Here is a 16,823-nt window from a genome sequence, read left to right as displayed (position 1 = left end):
TCCGTGATTGGGCCGCAAAGATCAACCTCTTTCAACCGTGCGCACGAGAGAGAAATTCCCGCCAAGCTTTCTCTTCTTTTTCTCGCCAACTCCTCCTCGTGGTGTTTTCTGAACTTCGTTTTCTTCTTCTTCTTCTTCGTCTATCGGCGACACGACCTTACTGTTGTTGTTGTTCTCCTTATTGGAAAGCTCGCGGCATATCATCTCCGCCGCGAACCTCGAAATATTCAACCGCGCCATGGTTGGATTACGACGCAACTTATCGCAGAGATACGATTCTCCTCCGCGCCACTCATCTTCACTGTGTCTTTTTCCGTGAATGTGGAACGGTGATAACGTTTTATCGTCGTCGTCCATTCCGCCGTGAAGATCAAAGGGAATCGTCGCGCGTCTACCGTCCGACGTCGGCACTTGATCTTTATCGATCACTCTTACGAGCGTCGACCCAGGAGTGTTACCTCGTCTTCTCTTCGCGCACATCGTCGTCCCAATAATATCCTCCTCGTCCGAATGATACTCATTATTAACGTCGTCGTTCCCGATAAACTGAGGCGTAATTTCCTCCTCATCCTCCTCGTCTTCTTCTTCGCTTCCAACGATCGGATAAAATTTCCGGCTCTCCACTCCCTCTTCCAACCCCCAATCTTGAACACTCATCACCGCTCTCTTCACCTTCCCTTCGTTCATCCTGTACTTCTTCTTCAGCGCCGACGCGCTCCCCGGACCGAACGCGCACTCCCCGATATCTTCCTTCTCTTCCTTCTCGCCTTCCTCGAGATCGAGAACGCTTCCGCGATCGAAGATCAAATAGTCCATGATCGCTCGACTGTCGATCTCTTCCACTTTCGCGTTTCGGTCGATCGTCAGTGGTGTTTCTTTTTCTTCTCCTTCTTTGCCAATCTCTTCGTTCAGCGCGAGCACCTGCGTGTGTGTGAGATAAAAAATATCAGTCGTTGTTGTCAGAACAAACATTTTAAAATACACGGACGAAGAGAAAAATTCGTTCGTTTACATTCAAATCACATGCGCGATCTCTCTGCTTGATCACGAACTCCTTCTTAAGAACTCTCTCTCGTTAATAGTACCTTTGCGTCTTTATGCTCGTTTATATCTAAACATATCGCGGCCCAATCGTGTTCGCTGGTCCTTTCGTCCCCGGAAACGAGAACTACGGCGAGCGCGTTGGCAGTTCTGTTCATCGGGAAAAACCTGTTTTGCAACTCGAGCAACAAACGTCTTCGTCGCGCGTTGAGCGTTTCGGTCGCATTTTCGTCCGTCCACGGGGTTTCCGTCTTCTTCACTCCTTTTCCTCGCGTGAGTTGAATGTTCGCGTCGTCGAAGGCGACTTTGAGTTTTGTGTTCGGCGTTTTACGACGCATCGTCGTCGTCTTTCTTTCTCCAAGTTTGTTCGAGTGTGAGGTGAGTCACTTTTGTGAGGAAATTTAAGCGCAAATCGGATTACAACGCGTATTGTTAATCATCTCTTTCTCTCTCAAACGCCGCTGACACCACCTTGCGCGTCTCCAACGTTACGTTCTCTCCCCCACCCCATGTAATTAATCAAATTATCTATAAAATACACCGCCACCGTGAGCGGCAAAACTAACCCCAACGCCGTCCCGAGAACGAAATCTCGCGCTCGAATCGTACTCAAAGCTAATATGTAATTAATCGCCGGCGCGAGGAAAAACACCGTTCGTAAACCAACGACGGTGAGAACCGGCCGATCGTCCAAATGGCTCATCATTCGTTTCACGATGGTAAACTGCACATCCGCCAACGCCTGTCCTCCGACCCTTCTGACGACTAAGAAACTAATCGTGCAACTCAACGGCGCCATGCACAGCGCTAACATCCACCCGTTGAAGTGTCCCCAGCACATGACCCCGGCGGTGACGAAAACTAAGCCGGGTAAGTGTAACAACTCCGCCAAGCCGAACCCGAGGATGTAAATCACGATGCCTAAATATCCCGCTTTTTTAATCGCTTTGTGTACCTTTTGAGGATCGATGTCCGGTATTCCGTGATGCGCGACGGCATTCACAAGAAGAGTTATCCCCGAAACGACCAAAGCAACACACGTGAACTGAATAATCGTCGAGCGTAATTTCTGCGACGCAGAGGTTGTCGTTGGTTTCTTTTTTATTGCGGTAGTATTCGTCGCGGTGTTCGCAGATGTTCCCGCTGCTTGCGCTCCATCCGTTTTGCTCGCCACCATGACGTTGTTTATGTATGTTTCTGATGATGAATTCTGTTCTCGTTACTCTCTCGATGAAATGATTCGTCACGTTGTTCGTATTGTTCCCTACTCTGCTGAGACCAAATCCAAACGTATACGTATATCACTGCTTTACTCGTTTTAGTAAAGGTCGTCGCACGTGCTGCCTTCTCTCTCCTTCTCCCTCTCTTTATCTGTGCTCTTTCCAAAGCGCTTTCTAGTAGTATATTCTCTTTACGTTAAATGTGTGCGAAATTCCGGTGTAATTTGTGTGCGGGTTTCCTCCATTTCATTCCCCCTAAAAAGGGTCTAATATACATATCAAACGCGAACGATACACGACAACAACGAAAGAATACCACATTTGTCACGGACGAAAACAACAACAACGGAAGTAGTAGTACTCACACCTTTAAAACCACCACTGGAAGAAATTATTTAAAAAAATGGCAAAAGGCGCGACGAAAGCCGGCGCGATCCTGGTCCGCGTGGTCTCCACGTTAGACACCGGGTTCTTCTACGTGAAACGGAAAAACCCGAAGAAGATGCCGAATAAGTTGGAGTTTCGGAAGTACGATCCGAGAGCGAGGAAACACTGCTTGTTCGTGGAGAGTAAGCAAAAGTAGTATCATATCAGAGTAGCAGCAGTGCGCGCGCGTGGGAGTCGCACTCGCGCGCGCAGTAGTCGTAGTCGTAGCAAGAGTTCACAGCGCGCAGATGTAACGAGAGAGAGTAACACCAGAGCATATCAGAGTAAACGTACGCGAGAAGCACGCAGAGCATCAGAACCTGCAAGTACACCGCAACACTTTGTGCGCGTTCGTAGCAACACCAACGGCATCGCAAAACGACAGCATTCACACCGCGCGCTGTTCTCTGCGCTTATAAGTGTTGAAACGCTCTCACGTTATGCATCAGAGAACCTCTGATCTTTCCTCTCCGTTTTTCCCCATTCCAAAGACGCACAAAAACACATCTCGTGAGACATAGTCTGCGCTCTTCCGCGCTCTCTCTCACACGCTCTCTTCGTGTCGCGTCCTCCTCGAGCGTCGGAGAAGTCACAACACTCGTAAAGGCTTCGAGTAAAAACGAGACTCTTTTACGAGCAGAGAGTCTTCTTCTTAACGCTTCGCAGAGAATTACATTTTGGTGGATAAAAATGGCAACGCAGACGGCAACGTTTATTAGGATCTTCTCCGCTCGAAGAGGAGGAGGGAAGAAGCAGACGACGACGACGAATAAAACGACGACTTTCTCGCGCAGCAGTTGTAACAAAACAAGAACATCAGTAACAACAACGAAACTGAAAAGGAAAAGGAAAACGTGTGCGACGAATGCGCTCTTCGGTGGCGAGTTGACGAATTTGGACTTGAACGACGTCACGACTTTATGCGCGAACGGAGCGTTTTTATCCTTGTTCGTCGCGTCGACGGTGTACGGAACCAAAGCGGTCTTTTTTCCAGACAAGGATGAAGATGAGAAGAAAGAAGACAAACACAAAGACAAAGAAGTAAAAGTGAACGTGGAGCGGACGGCGTTGCAACTCTCCAACGTCGCTTTGATCTTCGCGCTCGCGAGTCGGTGGGCGGAATCCGGCCATTTTCCGTTGTCGAACATGTACGAGAGTTTACTGTTTTTAGCGTGGGGGACAACCGCGACGGCGATTTACGTGAACTCGAACAGTAAAGTTTTCGGGGCGTTAGTCTCGCCGGTGGCTTTGTTTACCGTCGCTGGGGCGACGTTAGGTTTACCGAAAGAGCTGCAAAGAGCGTCCGCGTTGGTGCCGGCGTTGAAATCAAACTGGTTGATGATGCACGTGAGCGTGATGATGATGTCGTACGCCACGCTGTTGGCTGGGAGTTTAGCGTGTATGGGTTTCTTGGCGTTGGAACTTGGAAAGGATAACGAAACCGTCGGTAAGTTGACGGAGAAGATGGAAAAAGCGATGTTTAAAGACAACAATGATAATAATAATAATAGTAACGAAGACGAAGACGAAATGTTAGTCGTGGCGACATCGAGACAACGTTCGAATCGGCCGAAGATTGATTCAAAAACCGGCGAACAAGTCGCGTACGCGATGGAAAGTAGTAGCAGCAGCACGACGGCTGCGATGAATCCACCGCAATCTCCTTCCTCCTCCTCCTCCTCCTTACCGGTTGGCGCGAGAACGCAAACCGAACTCGACAACCTCTCCTACCGATGCTTGGGTTTAGGCTTCGTCCTCTTAACCGCGGGTTTAATTTCCGGCGCAGTTTGGGCGAACGAAGCCTGGGGTTCCTACTGGTCCTGGGACCCGAAAGAAACCTGGGCTTTAGTCACCTGGTTCACCTACGCCACCTATTTGCACTCGCGCTTGGTCGCCGAAAAACCCAAAGACGAAAGCGCGAAAATCGGCGCGTTCGGGTTCATCGTCGTGTGGATTTGTTACGTCGGCGTGAACTTGTTCGGCACCGGGTTGCACTCCTACGGATGGTTCGCCAGCAGATAATAATATAATAAAAAGATATCTATAGGTTCCCGTTTTTGTTGTTGTTTTGTATTCAAATAAATCAGAAGACGCATTCCTCCACTAAAAATTTCTCATCAATTAATCACTTTTGAATTCTATCACACAACAACAACAACAACAACAACAACAACAACAACAACGACAGACGATTACTACTACTACTCTTTTAAACAACAACAACACCACGACCAAGCGAGAAGAAAATAATAATAATAATAAATGTTTTTTCCTGGATTCTTCGCCGTTTTGGTGACTCTTTTCGCCTCCACATCGATAAACATCGGCAAAGCGTTGCAGAAAAAAGGCACGAAATCTTTACCGAAGTTGACGTTTAAAAAAGACGTCTTGAAAACGTATTTCTCAAACGAAACGTGGAAGCTCGGGTTAGGATTAGACGTAATTGGCGGTTTGATGATGATTGTCGCGTTAGCGATTGCACCGGTATCGGTGGTACAACCCGTTTCGGCCGGTGGAGTCGCCATTCTCGCCGGGTTTAGTCACGTGTTTTTAGACGAGAAGTTGCGAGAAAAAGAATGGATTGGAGTGTGGTGCGCGGTGTTAGGGACGATTGGGATCGGGTGGACGACGGGTGGAAACGTCGCGATAAAAAAAGATGGGAAAGGAGAAGAAAGTATAGTGAGCACGTGGAGGTACGTGTTGGGTGTTTTTGTGGTTTTAGGGAGCACGTATTTGTGCGCGCCTTCGTCCGCCGCGGGAAGTAATGTAGGAAGCGGGGGGGTGTTGGCCCCGGCTGGGTCCGGGAAGGCGGGTGGTTCCAACGCCGCGTCGAATGCCACGCCGTCGACGACGACAGCGATGACGACGACGAAGTCCGACGTAACGCCCGGAACCACGCCGCAGAAAGGATCCGGACATGGGAACAAGAACGACCACTTTTTGAAATCGCCGCCGACGAAAGAGAGCATGAACGCGTCGATGATGATGACTACGCCACCGAAAAAAGATAAAAGCGACAAGAAAGATAAGAGCGAGAACGCGAACAGCGTTGAGTTCAAACAACAACGTATCAGAGATATCCTCGCCGGTGCGCGCGCGGGTGCGTTATTTTCGCTATCCGCGTCCTCGGTGAAATTAGGTTTCCAACTCTCTCGACGATTGGCGTTTATATGGGCCTTAATAGGCCTCGCTGCCTCGGTTTCGTTGACCGCTTTAGGACTCTTCTCGCAAACCAAAGGTTTAAAAGAAGGTAACGCGGTCGTCGTCGTCTGTTCTGGTAACGTCGCCCAAATGGTCACCGCCATCCCGTTCGGCGTCTTGTGCCTCGGCGAAAGCCTCCCCGGTATCGGCTTCCTCTTCGGTTCAAACGGTGGTTCGGAGTTTGGTTTCTTCCACAACGCGTTCAAATTCCTCGTGTGGGCCTTCAGTTGGTGGCTCATCCTTTTCGGTGTCGTCATCGTCTCTGGTTTGAGCACGCACGACGTCGTCGCGACCATAGCGGCGACCGGAGACGTTCGGAAATCCGTCGTGTTACCCACGACGATGGGCGAAGCCAAACTCATGTTGTTGAGCAAGAAAGAGAAGAACAAAGAGGCGAGTCGAAAAGAATAATAATAATAATAATAATATATAATAATAATAGCAGTAGCACTACTAGTAGTATTGGTGGTAGCGAGTAGCAAGTAGCGAGTTGTTTTGGTTAGAGTACTATATAATGTTCTATATGATGAACTCTTCTTCGTCGTCGTAAAAAGCTTCTTTTCCTCACATTTTCGACTCTCTTGAAAGAAGCACAAATTGGGGAGACAAAATGAAGAAAGGCCGTTTCGTGGACACGACGACGACGAAACTCGCCGAGTGGACGAAGAAAGTCGGGACGAAAATTAAAGAAACCGCGGAGGCTTTAGAGGTTGAGTTTAACGACGACGGAGGAGGAGGAGGAGGAGGACAACATCGTCAGTATTCTCATCAGCCTCGCAAAGGCAACGGAAAAGGGCAATTCACGAACGCCGCGAACGACAACCGATTCGCGGCGTTACGAGGGGCCTCCTCTCAGTCGAACTCTCAATCCTCGTTCATCGATGAAGGAGACGAGGAACGAGACGATTTTTTGTCGGAAAAGAAGGCGGTGACTTTAGTCGTGAACGTGTTCGAAACCGCGGATATGTTGGAGGAAAAACAAAAGTTGGAAAAAGAGTTCAAAGAGATGATGCGAAGAGAACGAGAAGCGTTCGATGCGAAGATGCAAGAGATGGAGAGGAAATTGGAGGAGGAAAAGACGAAGAGGAAGGATGGTGTGACGACGCCGACGACGGCGCCGACGAAGAAAGGCACGAGTAAGAAGAAAACGGATGATGATGATGGTGATGATGATGACGATAACGCCGCCGCTCCCGCTTCTCCGGTTGTTCTCGCGGCGGCGGCAATGGTGCAGTCTCCGTCGTCGCTGGAAATCGAAATGAAGGCAATTAAGAACGTCACGCACACGTTAAAGAATCAGTTGAAGGAAAGAGACGAACGAATAGCGAAAATGCTAGAGAAAGAGAAGGAAGCGAAAGAGCTAAACGAGAGTTTAACGCAGAAGAACTCGCAAATGCAAACGTCCTTGGAGGTTTTGAGAAAGAAGCAGAAAGAAAACGACGCGGCGAAGGATCGGGACATGTTAGAGACGAGCGAGTTAAAAGATTTAAAACGAATGAAAGAAAAGCAAGAGAAAGAGTTGGAGCGAGAGAAGAAGATGAAGGAGGTGGTGCAAAAAAAGTACGAAAAAGCGCACGAGGATTGGTTAGATGTAACCACAAATCAAGCGAACGATAAGAAAGAGTTGTTGCGATTGCAAAAGAGCGAAGAGGTCAAGGCGGAAAAGATTGAAACGTTGGAGGAGCAGTTGTTGCAAACTAAGTTAGAGTTAGAGGATTTCAAACACTGCAGAAAAGAACGCGACAACGCGTTGCAAAAACTGAGCGAAGTGAGAGAGGAGATTGTAGATTTGAAGCACGAGAAGAGCGCGTACGAGAACAACGCGGAAGATTTACGGTTGGTGAATGAAGCCAGAGAAGTAGCGGAAAAAGCTTTGGTGGAAGAGTCCAAGAAAACGATCGATTTGGAGAGAAAGTTGAGAGAATTGAGCGAGGAAAAGGCGAATAATAATAGTAGTAGTAATAGAGATAGCCACAACAACAACAAGAAGAAGAAGAATACGAGGAATCACGACGATCCGGAGAGCGCGAGTGCGACGCCAAAGCAAGACGATGGCAAGGGTAAGACGACTCCATTCAGCAGTATTAGTAGTAGTATCAAGAGCGAAGAAACGGACCGAGATAAGAACAAGACGGCGCAGGGTAGCCACGAATCGTCATCCACCATCGCGGATCTCAAATCCGAAATTGCCGCTTTAAAGAACCAACTCGAAACGCTCTCGCGAGAGAAAGACGACAAAATCGCCGTCATCGATTCTGACCGCGCTCAGTTACAGCGACAACTCGAAGAGGCAAAGAAAACCGCCGCAAAACTAATTAAAGAGAAACTCGAATCGATTCAAACCGATTTCAAACGCTCCGCGGAGACGCACGCGAAAGAAACCGGATTGCTGAAGGAAGAAATCGCCGACCTCGAGGAAGATCGAAACGAGTGGAAGAGAAAGTGCGAGAAAGCGAGAGATGAAACCGATGTAGTTCGGAAACGAGCGCGAGAAATGCTCGTGGAGAAAGAAGAAGAACTCGAGAGGGCACTGTTTAACGACGGCATAGCTACAACGACAGATGGAAAAATATCATCGATTGGTCGAAAAGCGGTGAGCAGCAGTCTCACGTTCCTCGAAGAGGACGACGACCAAGAGCAAACGGAGAAGAAGAAGAATTCGTCTTCAAAACCACCACCGAGAGAGGTGAACACAACAACACTCTCTTCTTCGAGCAGCGAAAGCGATTTCCTCTACCTCAAAAACATCCTCTTGCAATACCTCACCACCAACGAGCGTCTCGTCCACGAGCGTCTCGTTCCAGTCGTGACCACTTTATTAAAGTGTTCGGACGAAGAGCGAGCGAAAGTCATCGCGGCTCGAGTGAACATGAAACCATCATCATCCTCTTTAGGTGGTGGGAGCCAACCAAACACGCCCACGAGAAGTGCAGGATCTGGGGTTCGTCTGTTCAACGCTTTCTTTAGAACGTAGTGATACTGTCGTACTCCTGTGCGGTAGTCGTGTAGTCGTTGAATTTTAGCAGTTTTAGTCTAGTCAAAGGGAAAACATTCACAAAATCCCTCATTTTACCCCATCATCAGATACACTTTCTTTCACACACGAGAAGATGTTCTCCTCAAATTCTCCTTCTTTGTTTTGTACTAAAACTCCTGCTGATGCTGGTGTTACCACCGCCGCGCATCTCGCTCGAAAAACGCGCAATAGTGCTCGGCAAAATACCTCCTCCAAAAGACAAAATCACCAATTCTGGCGGCGGATGATGACGCAGAAGAAGAAGGTTTACGTCGCCTTTTCCTCCGTTCACGACGACGAGAACGACTCTTCCTCGAATACTAATAATACTAACGACGCTTTTTCGTCGTACAGTACGAAAGAAAAGCAGTTGCTCCGTAAACTCTTACTCCACGAAGGCCAAGCGTTAACGAGACCGAGAGCGGAAGAACAACAATTAAAAGAACAGTTGGAAAAAAGGAAGAAAAAAATTGTCCTGAACGCGAGCGAAGTCGGGTCGATACGCATGCCCTCGGAACTGTTCGGGATGCGACGAGTGAAAGTTCCAGGGATGATTTCGTCGTCGCGGATAGAAAGGTTTGGAGAAGAGGAGGAGGATGAGGAGGAGGAAGAAGAAGAAGAAGAAGAAGGAGAAGAGAAGGATGAAGACGCGCCGAAAACGCAAAAGCGCGACGGGACGACGAAGGATAAAAAGACGAAGAGCAGAAGCGCTTCTTCTTCGTCTTCGAAAACGAAAACGATGAAAAGCACCACCACCATTCGAGAAAGGAGGAAGATTTCGTACTCGGCGTCCGAGTGCAGCGATTTTGGGCAACGGTTTCCGATCGATTCCATCGTCGTCGAAGATCCCTCCAACGGCGGCGGCGGAGAACAAACGATTCGTATTTCTGATTTGACCGTGAAAACCTTCCTCCGAGATTCCGTGGAGCTCCTCCCGCAGTGCGTGCCTCTCGGGTTACAATTCGGCGATTTTCGATCAGCCGTGTCTCAATCCTACGATTCCAACGACGAGGACAAAGAGGCCTGCTTCAGAGGCGACGTCTGCTACCGATTCCTAAAAACCAAACGAAACGAAGAAAAAATCATCTGGCATCCGATTTCCTTCCAACGCAAAGAACGCGCGAAAGAGGAAAAAGAAGCCGAGTGCAACCTGGAAAGCAACGACGGGTGGCCCTTCGCGTTTCGCGCGTCCCTCTCCGAGGATAAAAAATACATCCAACTCGAAATGCGATTATTCTGGCCGAAAAACGAGCTCCTCAAATACGGCAAAGAAGCGTTAGAGAGAGACGGGAAACATCGGTTCGATATTTTCGCGAAAAACGTCGAGTCGATGTTGTATTATCTGGAACGCGGTTACGTCGGGAGAGGTCTCTCCGGGGAAGAAAATCGAGATAGCGAAAGCGAAAAAAAAGGAGGAAGAACAAAAGGTGAAGAAGAAGAAGAAGATAGCAGCAACGTCGTGAAAGAATTGAGCGTGCGAATGAAGCGTCGGTTAGGTCGAGCGCCGTTCGCGACGGAAATTAGTCGAGAGCTCGAGCGCTTGTAAATATGTAATACTACTATCATCATCCTCCTCCCATTCTTGGTTGTTGTAAGTGCATGAAAAAAATTCAAAAAACACAAAGAAAAACTGCATTTTAAACAACGCGGGACTCTTAGTAAAGTCTCCTCTTTATCACGCACAAAGACGATCATTCGGCGGACGATTCAGACGAGAGATTGGGATTGCTTTTGACGAGAGCGCATTTGAGAGACCTTTTTGTTTTCTTTCCCTCTGTGAGTTCTTCTTCTTCTTCTTCTTCTTCCTTAACGACAACACGATGTTGAAGATGATGTTTTCCACTCCTGTCGCATCATCATCTTCATCATCATCATACAACAACAAGAACAAGAACAACAACAGCAGAATGAATAGTAAAAGTAGTCGCAGTAGTATCAATGATTGGAAAAAGAGGAATGAGAAGACTCTTTGTCGGGAGGAGGTCGTTTTTACGTCTTCGAGAGGAGGATTAAGAGGAGGAAAAAGAGGAGGCGTTGTATTCGTAGCATCAGCATCATCATCATCCGCATCAAAATCAGAAGACGTGAAAGGCATCACGCCGTCGGAAGAGATCAGGAAAGCGGCTGTGTTGGCGGTGAGTTCGTGCGTGACCTCGACGGCGTTGCCAATCTTGGAAACGAAAAAATTCAAAAGGTACGAAGGAAAAGTCAGAGATACGTACGTGAACGATGATATATTAGTCGCGGTGACGACGGATCGTCAATCCGCGTTTGATCGACACTTGGCGAACATCCCGTTTAAAGGCGCCGTGTTGAACATGACGGCGTTTTGGTGGTTCGAACAGACGGAGAAGATATGTCCGAACGCTGTTTTAGTGAAACCGCCGGTGCACCCGAACGTTTCGATTATGCGCAAGTGCGAGGTCTTTCCGATTGAGTTTGTCGTGAGAGGGTATTTGACCGGATCCACGAGCACGAGTTTATGGACGCACTATAAAAACGGAGGCCGGAACTATTGCGGGAACCCGTTGGAGGACGGGATGGAGAAGAACGTGAAGTTGCCGAAAAATATCGTCACGCCGACGACGAAGGAAAAGGAGCACGACCGGCCAATCAGTTTAGAAGACATCGTGAAAGAAAACTGGATGAATAAAGAGGATTTAGACTACTGCGTGGAGAAGACTTTGGAGATTTTCAACTTTTCGCAACGAGTGGCCAAGGAAAGAAACTTGATCTTAGTGGACACGAAGTACGAGTTCGGGAAAGACCCAAAGACTGGGAAAATCTATTTAATCGATGAAATCAACACCCCGGATTCCAGTCGGTATTGGATTCAAAACACGTACGAAGAGCGCGTGTTGAAGAACAAACAAGAACCGGATATGATTGATAAAGAGTTTTTGCGCTTATGGTTCGCGGACAGATGCGATCCGTACGACACGTCCAAACCGTTGCCAGAAGCACCGACTGATTTAAAGTGTGAATTGAGCGCGAAGTACGCGCTGCTCTTCGAGATGATCACCGGCGAAAAATTCCAAATCCCGGAGTTGCAATCCAACACGGACGCCAACGCCAACGTCAACGAGAAAATTAAAGAAGCGTTGGAAAAAATGTGAGCTATCGCTTGCGCGGTATTTCTCGAGAAAGAGATTAAAGAATGTTTTAGAGAATCATATACTATATAAACGCGATCGGTGACGAAAGAGAGAGAAAGAGAGAGCGAAAGAGAGAGAGAGAGTCACTTCTTCGCGAGTGCACGACTCGTATCTCGTCATCCAGCGCGCGTTTGTTTATAAAAAAATATCCTGACACGTCACCAAAGAATATCTTCACTCATCTCGCGCAAGCATTAAAGAGAAAGAATTGCCACGAAACAACAAATGCAATCCTCGCTCACGAAATCTACTTCTTCGTTTCTCACATCGTCGAGGCGACACTTTTCTCGCACAAGCAGCAGTTTCAGCAGCAGACATAAACAACAACAACAGCAACACAAAAGAAAATCATCTTTCGTCACCAAAGCTGGCGCCGAGGAGGAGGAACTCATGCAAAAGTTAATGGCCATGATTGGCGGTGGAGCTCCTGCCGGGAGACCTCCGAAAGGGCAAATGATCGCGAAGGAGAGCGCGATTAAAGGGAGAGATTCGGAGATGCGAGTGACGGAAGAGCACTACGTTTTGGTAAGATGATTTCGTTCGATGTTTGTCGTCGTCGTCGTCATCTTCAATCGTTTTAGACGACCAAAGATGTTGGATTTTTCTCTCTCTTTTGCGTTTGCGATGTCATAGCAAAGAGCGAAGAACGAACGACCACCACCCGCATCTAACGCTTTCTCTCTTCTCTATCTTCACGCATGTTAATACTACTCATATTATTAAACACAGAAAGGAAACTCGATCAAATCGTTCCCTTCGAACGTGAAAACGTGCGTCTTCGCTACGGGATGTTTCTGGGGCACCGAGAAGATGTTTTGGCGGTTACCGGGCGTGTATTCCACCTCGGTTGGATACGTCGGTGGGTACACGAAGAACCCGACGTACGAGGAGGTGTGCTCTGGTATGACTGGGCACACGGAAGCGGTGCAAGTCGCCTACGACCCGACCGTGATTTCCTTCGCCGATTTGTTGGCCATGTATTTCACCAACCACGACCCGACGCAAGGCATGCGACAAGGCAACGACGCCGGGACGCAATACAGGTCTGGCGTGTATTGCAAAGATAAAGAACAATACGACATGACTTTATCCGCAAAAAAAGCGTACCAAGAAGCGCTCGGGTCGACCAGAGGTGAAATTACGAGCGAAATCCCGGAAGATTTCAACATGCCGTACTACTTCGCCGAAGACTACCATCAACAATACTTAGCGAAACCGGGGAGCCGACCGTACTGCTCCGCGCAACCAACTGGAACTGCGATGCCGGAAACTTGGCTGAAAGAAAACGGTGCCAAGTTGTCTGGATCGTTTTGGAACACGTACGGGCCGAGACCGGGTTGCACCATCGGTGTTCCCAACGAACCGATTCCCTTGGAGACGGCGCTCAAAGCGTGAATTTGAAGATACACATAAAGAAACACTTAATAATAATAATAATAATAATACACGGTTTTATATCTAGAGCTATCTATGTATGCGGTATGAAATTCGTCGATCGCGTTATATCTTTCACTCACTCTTCCTCTCGTTAACCGAACAAGACTTTCACGAATTTCACAAGCGCGTTAACCGAACAAGACTTTCACGAAGATCACGATCGCGTTCGCCGCGAGGAGAGGCATCCGTAAGTAACTCGCCGCGTATATCAAGCCAATCAACTGGCCTTTAAACCCGTGCGCGGAAACGTATCCCGACGTAATCGCACTTTGACTCAAGCTTTTCGGTTCCAAGAACCGCTCCTCGTTTAGGACCGCGAACGCGTTCGCGACGAGGAGAACGGACTGAAGAAGCGTCCAGAGAGACATTCTTAGCAGTAGTAGTAGTAGTACTGTTGTTCGTCTTCTTTTTCTTCTTTCTCGCTTCTTTCCGTTCGTTGTTTGGAGAGCGCTTTTGCGCTCTTTTTTTGTGATGGAAAAAGAGTTCGTTTGTGCTTTCAAAATGTTCAAAATACGAGCGGTAGATAAAGGTACGCGACGAAGAATGTATAACAGTGTCATCACGAGGCATAACAAACGCAGTTCTCTCTCTCTCTCTCTCTCTCTTTCTCTCGTCAAAGAAGAATAAATACGCGCGCGTTTGAAGTCGTCGTCGTCATGGTTAAACCACCAACCTGGTAAACGCGGTTATCCACAACGTGCACGGCAAAATGCCAAAGATGTACTGTCGCAACATCAACCCGGCTAATTGCGGAGCAAACACTCTAGTTTCGTCTCTTAACTGCGCCAAGACGACTAAGTTTTGCGCCGCAGGCATGCACGACATGGTGAGTAAGACCATTTGGGCGATTTTGTCTTTTGGAATTAAATGCGGAAAGAAATTTTTCAACGCGAGAAATCCAGAGACGCAGACGATGGGAAGAACGATGAAGCGCGTGACGCAGGCGACGCACAAGGCTTTGAAGTCTGGAGCGTCCATGACTAATCCTTTTCGGATGTTGGTGACGATTTCAGTCGCTTTTTCGATGAGAAAAGAAGCTTTGGTTTTCCCCGTTATCCACGACGCGTCTTCTGCTCGGAAAATGTCGTCGTCCGCGGCGTCGTTGATGACTTCTTGCTCGATTAAATCTTCCTTCTTCACTTTAACGAGCGAGGCGGCTAAGACGAGCATTTGCATCGGTAATGCGGCGGCGCCAATATTAACGGCGAGTTCGTAAATAGCCTTGGCCACGCCGGCGATGAATGAGAATTCCAGAGGGGCGATAGTTGCGATGGAAGTTCCCGACGAAGTAGAAGCAGCGAACGCTTTCGCCCCAGGCACCAAAAACTCTCTCAAAGGCGCGTTGGTACCAATGATGACCCCTAAAACCATCGCCAAAAACGGCGGATTGGCTAATTCGTTCACGATTCGTTTCCCGGTTTCTCGGATTTGCAAGGCGCATTTCTTCACCGGATTCTTCTCTCGCACGATGGCGTCGCTCATGGCTGGACCGGCAATGATTAAGAACCCAACCGTCCATAACAAAGGCGTCCAACCGACTAAATATAAAGCGATGTACCCCGCAATGACATCTGCATTAGCCGCGCCTAAAACCTCGGTCAAGAACACGAGCGGTAGCGTAAACGTGTTCCCAAACGCGCACGCGGCTAAGCCTAAACGTGGCATCACGTCGTCTTTACACTCGATATCGATAGCCGCCGCCGATATCGAGTTGTTGTTATTGCTCGCTCTATTACCACCACCCCCACTACTTTTCTTCTTCTGTAACGAGGCCATCGTTACGACTAATTTGGTCAACACCACCCCACAAATCGTCCCGGCGATGACTTGCGACAACGCGCCAAACGGCAACACCATCAGCGATTGGTTCAAAGGCGTCTTCGTTAACGTCCCGGCGACTCTCGTGCACAAATAACACGGCAACAAAACGTTAAACGCTAATTTACTCACCACCACTGGCGTTTCCAACGGCAAACGTTTCTTCAAAATCAACTTGCTCACGACCACGCACAACACGCAAATCTTAAAAATCGCCGTCGAACACTTGATGAAAATCGGGACGTTAAACCCGTACGACAACGCGTTCAAAAAACCACTGAACAGAGGGTTCACTTTCGCTAAAACCTGCGCCACGAACGGGACGTTGAACACGACCACCGCTAACGCGAACGAGCTGAACACCATTTTCGGCGTCGCCGTCGACGAAAACTGTTTCTGTCTGTTTTGATCGTAATACGGATCGGACGCGTCCAGTTTCACCGATCCCCAGGACAACGGGAAAGGGACAAACATTCGCGGGTGAAATTTTCTTTCGTTATTGTTGTTTTGTTCTTCTTCTTGTTGTTGCATCATCATCGTGTTCTTCTCTTCTTCTTCTTCTTCTTCGTCGTCTGCTTCCCCTCCCGCGGTTGTCCTTTTCGCTCGCATCCTTTGCGTCAGAATTCGTCTGTTTCTTCTCCCTCCTTTACAACACACTTTGAGAGCGGAGGAGGAAGAAGAGGAAGAGGAGGAATACGACGTCGACGCAGTGTTCGATGATTTTGCCACCAGGGAGGCGCGTTGTAAAGTCGTCTGTTTCGTCGTCATCTTTGCATCATCACACACCAATTTCAGAATGCCTTTTGCGTTGTTGTTTATCCACATTTGCATTTTGTTTCGTTTTCGCGAGACAAAAACGAAAACGCTTTTTAAAAGCAAAAGAGTCCTCTCTTTGTTGCGCGCTCTGTCTTTCTCTCCTCGGTCCGAAAAGAAGAGAGAGAGTAAGTTGATTCTGTTATAAAAACGAGAGAAGAAAAGCTTTACTCCTCCTCGAGCTCTCTTTTTATAAAGCGTGTAATAAAGAAGAACAACACACACGAGAGAGAGAGATTTGTGTTTTTTTGAGGAAAACAACAGTGGGAGAAAAAGCGGATGAATTTTTCATCGTCCAAAAAAAATTCAATCAAAAAAGAGGAAGAAAAAAGAAGAATTTTTTCATCTCGTCGTCTAGCATTCTTTATCAAAAAGTGATGCATGAAGTCAATTTATCTGATTATTCAGAAATCAGAAAGCTCAAAATAGTATCACTTAGAATGTTAGTCACTGTAAAACAGGACAATACTTCAAAAGCGCGTCTAGTCGCTCGTGGATTTTTACAGCGAGAAGGAATAAATTATTTCCAAACATATTCACCTGTTATAAAGTTACAATCATCAAGATTATTATTACAACTTGCAGCAATTACTTGCAAGAAAATTTGGCGTTTCAAAAAAAGGATAAAAAAATGAATCTCAAATCTCTGATGATTGGGAATTTAGTGGTGCGTTGGATATTTTTTTTCAAGGCAAA

General features: G+C 47.7%; 12 protein-coding genes across 12 annotated transcripts; 8 read left to right on the top strand and 4 right to left on the bottom strand.

The window, feature by feature from the left end:
- Positions 1-21: 21 nt before the first annotated feature.
- Bathy04g04720 (unknown protein) lies at positions 22-972 on the bottom strand (the record flags this gene model as incomplete). The annotated part of the gene is made up of 1 exon (XM_007513543.1): positions 22-972. One exon carries the CDS (start codon positions 970-972, stop codon positions 22-24), a length of 951 nt encoding a protein of 316 aa, XP_007513605.1.
- Positions 973-1,492: 520 nt separating this feature from the next.
- On the bottom strand, positions 1,493-2,218 carry Bathy04g04710 (predicted protein; the record flags this gene model as incomplete). Its single annotated transcript, XM_007513627.1, has 1 exon — positions 1,493-2,218. The coding sequence occupies one exon, from the start codon at positions 2,216-2,218 to the stop codon at positions 1,493-1,495; it is 726 nt and encodes a 241-aa protein (XP_007513689.1).
- Positions 2,219-2,664: 446 nt separating this feature from the next.
- Positions 2,665-2,844, top strand: Bathy04g04700 (50S ribosomal protein L33; the record flags this gene model as incomplete). The annotated part of the gene is made up of 1 exon (XM_007513827.1): positions 2,665-2,844. One exon carries the CDS (start codon positions 2,665-2,667, stop codon positions 2,842-2,844), a length of 180 nt encoding a protein of 59 aa, XP_007513889.1.
- A 533-nt stretch (positions 2,845-3,377) lies between these two features.
- Bathy04g04690 (cytochrome c biogenesis protein) lies at positions 3,378-4,709 on the top strand (the record flags this gene model as incomplete). The annotated part of the gene is made up of 1 exon (XM_007513735.1): positions 3,378-4,709. The coding sequence occupies one exon, from the start codon at positions 3,378-3,380 to the stop codon at positions 4,707-4,709; it is 1,332 nt and encodes a 443-aa protein (XP_007513797.1).
- A 240-nt stretch (positions 4,710-4,949) lies between these two features.
- On the top strand, positions 4,950-6,299 carry Bathy04g04680 (predicted protein; the record flags this gene model as incomplete). Its single annotated transcript, XM_007513446.1, has 1 exon — positions 4,950-6,299. The coding sequence occupies one exon, from the start codon at positions 4,950-4,952 to the stop codon at positions 6,297-6,299; it is 1,350 nt and encodes a 449-aa protein (XP_007513508.1).
- Positions 6,300-6,498: 199 nt separating this feature from the next.
- Bathy04g04670 (unknown protein) lies at positions 6,499-8,862 on the top strand (the record flags this gene model as incomplete). Its single annotated transcript, XM_007513333.1, has 1 exon — positions 6,499-8,862. One exon carries the CDS (start codon positions 6,499-6,501, stop codon positions 8,860-8,862), a length of 2,364 nt encoding a protein of 787 aa, XP_007513395.1.
- A 289-nt stretch (positions 8,863-9,151) lies between these two features.
- Bathy04g04660 (unknown protein) lies at positions 9,152-10,450 on the top strand (the record flags this gene model as incomplete). The annotated part of the gene is made up of 1 exon (XM_007513381.1): positions 9,152-10,450. One exon carries the CDS (start codon positions 9,152-9,154, stop codon positions 10,448-10,450), a length of 1,299 nt encoding a protein of 432 aa, XP_007513443.1.
- A 274-nt stretch (positions 10,451-10,724) lies between these two features.
- Bathy04g04650 (phosphoribosylaminoimidazole-succinocarboxamide synthase) lies at positions 10,725-12,020 on the top strand (the record flags this gene model as incomplete). Its single annotated transcript, XM_007513373.1, has 1 exon — positions 10,725-12,020. One exon carries the CDS (start codon positions 10,725-10,727, stop codon positions 12,018-12,020), a length of 1,296 nt encoding a protein of 431 aa, XP_007513435.1.
- A 264-nt stretch (positions 12,021-12,284) lies between these two features.
- Bathy04g04640 (peptide methionine sulfoxide reductase) lies at positions 12,285-13,454 on the top strand (the record flags this gene model as incomplete). The annotated part of the gene is made up of 2 exons (XM_007513672.1): positions 12,285-12,584; positions 12,789-13,454. 2 exons carry the CDS (start codon positions 12,285-12,287, stop codon positions 13,452-13,454), a joined length of 966 nt encoding a protein of 321 aa, XP_007513734.1.
- A 170-nt stretch (positions 13,455-13,624) lies between these two features.
- Bathy04g04630 (predicted protein) lies at positions 13,625-13,864 on the bottom strand (the record flags this gene model as incomplete). Its single annotated transcript, XM_007513548.1, has 1 exon — positions 13,625-13,864. The coding sequence occupies one exon, from the start codon at positions 13,862-13,864 to the stop codon at positions 13,625-13,627; it is 240 nt and encodes a 79-aa protein (XP_007513610.1).
- A 292-nt stretch (positions 13,865-14,156) lies between these two features.
- On the bottom strand, positions 14,157-16,082 carry Bathy04g04620 (auxin efflux carrier family; the record flags this gene model as incomplete). The annotated part of the gene is made up of 1 exon (XM_007513449.1): positions 14,157-16,082. The coding sequence occupies one exon, from the start codon at positions 16,080-16,082 to the stop codon at positions 14,157-14,159; it is 1,926 nt and encodes a 641-aa protein (XP_007513511.1).
- A 422-nt stretch (positions 16,083-16,504) lies between these two features.
- Bathy04g04610 (polyprotein) lies at positions 16,505-16,762 on the top strand (the record flags this gene model as incomplete). Its single annotated transcript, XM_007513790.1, has 1 exon — positions 16,505-16,762. One exon carries the CDS (start codon positions 16,505-16,507, stop codon positions 16,760-16,762), a length of 258 nt encoding a protein of 85 aa, XP_007513852.1.
- Between the last annotated feature and the right edge of the window lie 61 nt (positions 16,763-16,823).

This window comes from Bathycoccus prasinos (assembly GCF_002220235.1).
Source record: "Bathycoccus prasinos genomic : Chromosome_4".
NCBI classification, from domain to species: domain Eukaryota; kingdom Viridiplantae; phylum Chlorophyta; class Mamiellophyceae; order Mamiellales; family Bathycoccaceae; genus Bathycoccus; species Bathycoccus prasinos.
This window is presented reverse-complemented; position numbering and strand designations above follow the sequence as displayed.